This window comes from Poecilia reticulata, linkage group LG17, assembly GCF_000633615.1.
Source record: "Poecilia reticulata strain Guanapo linkage group LG17, Guppy_female_1.0+MT, whole genome shotgun sequence".
Lineage (NCBI taxonomy): Eukaryota > Metazoa > Chordata > Actinopteri > Cyprinodontiformes > Poeciliidae > Poecilia > Poecilia reticulata.
Genome location: NC_024347.1, coordinates 4,038,944 through 4,044,342, shown reverse-complemented (window position 1 = coordinate 4,044,342; position 5,399 = coordinate 4,038,944). Strand labels below are relative to the sequence as shown.

Here is a 5,399-nt window from a genome sequence, read left to right as displayed (position 1 = left end):
CCTTCTCAGCATTTTGTCTTGCTAGTGTTGTCTTAGACGTCGAGCTAATGCCGGAAAACCTGCCCACACCTGCTGACAGGTGTTGACGTTGGCGCGACCGRCTCTCACCACCGCCCTCTGATGTTTCATGCGGGCTCGACTGAAGCGGGCAGGAGGGGAAAATCCCAGGACGCCGTGCTCATTGCTGATGCTGCAGTGTCAGGCGGATGCCAGGGGTCATGGCACCCGAGTCAGGAGGGAGAAGCAAAAACAGCCGAATGCCTGTAACCCAGGATCTGACTGCGACCTTCTGTTTCTTGTCATTCTTCCTCCCTTCACCCTGTTTCCAAGAAGTCGTCTACTGTGCTTGGTCATTTTAAGGTTCATTTAAAAGCCACGGACTCGTGAATTCATCAATGCGTTTGCCAGACCTTTCTTCTCTTTGAATCTCTGCCCTCCGAACGCCTCTGGGCTTGTGGTTAGTCTGAGTCTGAGTGAATGGGTTTAAAGGGGTTGCAGAGGTCTTTTCTCCGTCATATCAGCAGTCTGGAGAGCCTCCTGTGTTGTTCTCTTCAGAGACGGATAAACCAAACTGTAGGGGGATTTGACATTCAGGAGTAAGCGCACTGTAAAACGCGGTATGTTTTGACAGCTACAGACCCATTAAGACGTCCCGCCCGATTTCTTTTTTTTTTCCTCCGGTACAGCTTCAGAGCGGAATGTCGCTCCGGTGTAGGTATTTGTTTGAAGAGTGGCTGAAAGTTAATAACGTGAACCCTGCTGAACGTGGAAGGCCGAGCGGCATTCTGGATTTCCCAGAGCGCCAGAACTCTGTAACCTGAACTCGGCCCAGCTGGACCTTGAAAACCACAACTTAGCAGTTCTGTGTATGTATGGCTGTGTGTGTGTGTGTGTGTAATTGGTTGGGTATATCAGGTTGAGGGGCTCAGCAAGTCAAGCATGTGTTGACATTCAGTCTAAGAAATGGCCCCCGCCACCCTCCCCAACACCGCCAGTCTGCTTGTTTTTCTTTATATCTGCAGATCGCAGTCGACTTGAAAGCCCAGCGTCACTTTGAAGTGCAGTGGAAGCATATTTTCCCTGTTCTGTCTTGAGATTTGAGGGCCTCTCCTGGGTACCTCAGTTACCCCGGGATATCAAAGTCCTCCATCGCTGCCTCTTGAGATCGAGGAAATAAGCTGTCCATATTGGCTCTTGGCTAAGTTACATCCRGTCTGTTTGTTGTCAGCAGATAAGAACAGATCTTTTCGCTACTTCAAGTGGTGAAAGACACTAAATCGATCAGACACAAACACCCACAAGGCGTCTTCAAAAGACCCTTTTAAGGTCTACCTCAAAGCCGCGACCGGAAATATAGCGCCACTCAAGGTGTTTTGATTGTTTTTTTTTCTTTTCCGGTTTAGCAAACACTTGACATAGTTCGGTGTTAGAAACTGGAATGATAACTGCCATGGGTTAAAATTGCACAGTTTCACTAATTCATAACCATGCGTGTATTTAAGCAAAAATGTGGAATTAACAGGTTACCTTTAGTAATTATTTTAAATGTTTCTGTATTCTGCTAATATAAAAAAACTAATTTACAAATGTGGTGTTTCCATAAAATAAGAAATTTAAAAGGTTTTTAATGCAGTAAGTCATTTAAAAACCATGGCAGCGAYGAATGTAAATGGTTACATTGATCAACCGTCAGAGCAAACATTAGTATCTTATAYTTAGGAATGGCTATGTAAGTGACATTTTGGGGAAATTGYATTTGGTGGCTTTACAAAGGAGCATTGCAAATTGACCCCCAAAACAGTATCATCCTCCTACTACTTCCTGTCCTCTTCGTTTTTGCCAGTAGTAACATCTGGCTGATGTTACTACATCAGCCAGTTGTAGTCTGGCTGATGTAGATTCAACCCGAGTCGTTGAATCTATTCAACGACTCGGGTTGAATAGATTTTGATCCACCTCATCCTAGCTCAGGATTAATTTTTTTTTTTGATTCGTTTCCATTAATCACAAACTTTTCATAATTTCAATTTGTCCAATACTATGCTTGAAGGAAAATCTTTTCTACTGCTTTCCTCCACAGAGTTTTGGAAAAACTGGTACTTCAGCATTTTCACTGCGCTCTCATTGAAATGAATGGAATAGGACAAAATAAATAGTTTTGATCTTAATATTCTGTGGAATTTTCTTATTTTAATTGCAATGGTGTTCAGTTAAACTTATGAAGATGCTGTCCTCRGAGCTCCTGAAAGCGGTTTGTATTTTCTCTCCCAAGTTAAGCGTTTATATAAATATATATATTATAAATATGTTCTGAAAAAACCTGCCTCACCTTGCACTCATGTATCTGTCCAACTATGCAGTGATTCTTGTGGGCATACTTTTGGAAAAGTCTTTCTGGCCGCCTTACCGGAGGGGGTTCTTCTGTGACGACGAGAGCATCAGATTTCCCTATAAGAACAGCACGGTGCCCACTTCTATTCTGATAGCTACGAGCATCTGTCTGCCCCTGTTCTCTGTAAGTCCTGGTGTGGTAAAAGCAGGAGGGTGAGGGGGAAGCCTGTCGGAGCGCGCTCAGTTCGCCAGTGGCTGGATTTTTCRCATCACRCACTCATTTGATGGCTTCCACAGGCTCTGAGTCACACGCGGTGGTTATGTCCCATTGACTGCAAATCATGTATGCAGCACATTACTTGTCCACCAGTTTCCACTGTTTGATTCAAATCCTGGCCTTCAGGCAGCCGTTGGTGTACATTCATTTTACCAAACGCATACAAAATCGGCTGTTTATTCATGAAGAAAAATATCTAAAAATATGAATTGTCCCAAATTGAAATACTTTTTTTTTGCTTTCCCTACCAATATATTTTATATCTAAGACATTCAAATTACAGTCCTACATGAAGAGAATTTGTTAAAAAATGAGAGAAATGATAAATCCTCATATTAGGGTTATGAAATGAGACAAAGTATTTTTATTTTTACCAACARAGTGAAGGTTTGACGGCCAACAAAATGTGTTTCAAAGAGTCTAATCAGTGCAGAATAATCTACTGTACCGTTGTATTTGAGTCCGTTATGGTTAGCCAATTCCTTTTTTAGAATTTGGCTAATTTACTACAGAAATTTTAGCTAATTCTTTAGAATGTGGCTAATTCCAAAAAAACATTTTTATAAATCTCAAATTGTGTTTTAAAGAATTTTGTGTAGGACTAAGGTTTTGAACCAGAGAAGCCAACACCAACTAGTGTTGTTAGCAGCTAACCGTTAGCCACTTGGGTATTCCGGCCTTGCTAACAAATGTTTAATAGCACTTCCCATWCTTTTTTTTCTGCCTACTCAAAATGCTGAGTCAGTAAAGTGTTCATGATKTGACTCCTTAAGTTTTTAACTCTAGAGCCACTTCCCTTCTTGCTATAAGGGTCTAAAACAGCTAAAACAAGCYGTCAAGCTTAAATTGCACAACTTTGGATCCTACGATAATGGAATTTTCTCCATGCAATTTAATTTTCTACAATTAAATAAGGATATGTGCATCTTAAAGCAATTTCACTAAATGTTTTTACTAAGCAGATGGATTCCCACTGATTCAAACTCATCCATACCATTAGGGGTTATTTTTTTACTTTTATGAGGCAATTTCTGAGCCCAACTTGGRCAACTTGCTGCTTATTATAATTAGAGTAACAGACGTTCAAATTCAGTCCCGAGGCAAAACCACACGCTCAAATTTGCAGCTTATTTGTCAAATRYCCCTTATAAAATGAGAGCTTCTCAGAAACATTCGGCTCAACAGAACGATTCCTTGCAGAAAACAAAAACAGCTGTAAGGTAAAGCATCCTCGATCTTCAGTTGACAGGCTGAATCATGACCCYGAGTCGGATCCTTCGGTAAACAACTGGCCAATTAGCAGTCATTACTTTATTAGTCACAGATAACAGCCACAGAACGAACTGAGCCAGCTCCGGCTGTTCTCTTGTCATCCCCTGCTTGCCACCACTGCCTCTRTGATTTGCGTGTCATTAACCTAGCACCTCCATCTCGCTCTCTCTCACCCACCCACCCACCCATCCACCTCTTCCGTCTTCCCCATTTGCTTCCCTTCCCTTCTCTTCCACTCCATTCCCATCCCGTCCCTACCTCCTCTCCGTCATCTCTGTGCCACTCACTGGCCCTCTACACGCTAGCCGGCCTGCCTTTCTTGGTACGGAAAGGCAGGCCTTTCCGTACCAAGAAAGGGTACGGCTGTTCAGCCGTACCGTAGAGGGTTTTACTGCGACGATGAATCCATCAGGTACCCGGCCAAAAGCAGAGAGATCGTTAGCGACACTCTGCTTAGCGCGACAGGCATTCTAATCAGCATCCTCTCTGTAAGTCACCTCACTCTCATCACTAATGTCATCTTCACTCCTCGGGTTTCAGCGCCGCTCACAAGTACTAGCAGCACCTGTGGTAGCCGTGTGAATTCTCATGCTAATCTTTTTATTATTATTCCTGTTTGCGGTTTATGCTATTTCATGTTTTCTGTCTACAACAATGATTTAAACATATATGCAATCTGTCCAATCAGCTACAGCTGCTCATGTTTGCCTCAAAGCGTACCTGCAGCTCAATCCATAGTTTTTTCAGGAACGTAGTAAAAGCAATTTTTTTATCACAATGAAAATAAAATATTCCAACAAATGTAAAAGCATCAAATTTATTTTTATTTTACCAGATATTACCGGTTCCACAATTATTGGCACCAATTAAACTGTAAAACATTTCAATTTGTGTCCTTCTCTTTAGGTTTTAAAGTGTCAAAGATATTTTAATGAGTAATCAATGATGTATTGATACTCCAATACATAAAGATGATGGGAATAGGCTTCCCTTGGCTATCCTTGAAAATGAGAAGGACAAGAGAACAAGCTGTTAAAGTAAGACACTTTTGTTGATCTTCATAAAATCAGCGAATGGATASAAGCACTTGCTAAAACTATCCAATGATTTGGGGATTATTACAAACAAATACTTTTTAAAACAAAAGAAAAGTACCATTTATGCAAGTTTTTGAACACTTCTAGATGAAGGGCTRCTAATAACACAGGCATAAACATGCTTGCTTCAAACAACGTTTTGGAACTTTTATCTCCCGTTTCGGGGCTTCGAGGGAACAAACTCAGATTATCCTGAATGATGCGACTCTTCTCCACACCTGGGCCATCAGCCAGAGCCGCTGCCTCCAGAGCATTCCAGATGAGAACGAACCGACAACACTCTCWCCCGAGTTTTCCCTAGAGGAAGCAAGATGACTAAAGTGATTAGGACTTTCACAGTAAAGTGAAGTTTGGAGTAGTTTGGAGGACTCTACTGAGAGAAAGCTGAGCATCTTCAACCCAGAGTCTGGTAATTAAACTCA

At 41.8% G+C, this 5,399-nt stretch overlaps 1 protein-coding gene across 1 annotated transcript in view; it reads left to right on the top strand.

Annotated features, from left to right (window-relative positions):
• Positions 1-5,399, top strand: part of LOC103478976 (phospholipid phosphatase 3-like) — a 12,548-nt gene that overhangs the window by 3,789 nt on the left and 3,360 nt on the right. Inside the window, exon 2 of the mRNA XM_008433154.2 lies at positions 2,361-2,515. Coding sequence (XP_008431376.1) covers positions 2,361-2,515 — 155 coding nt within the window. The remainder of the gene's footprint in view (positions 1-2,360; positions 2,516-5,399) is intronic.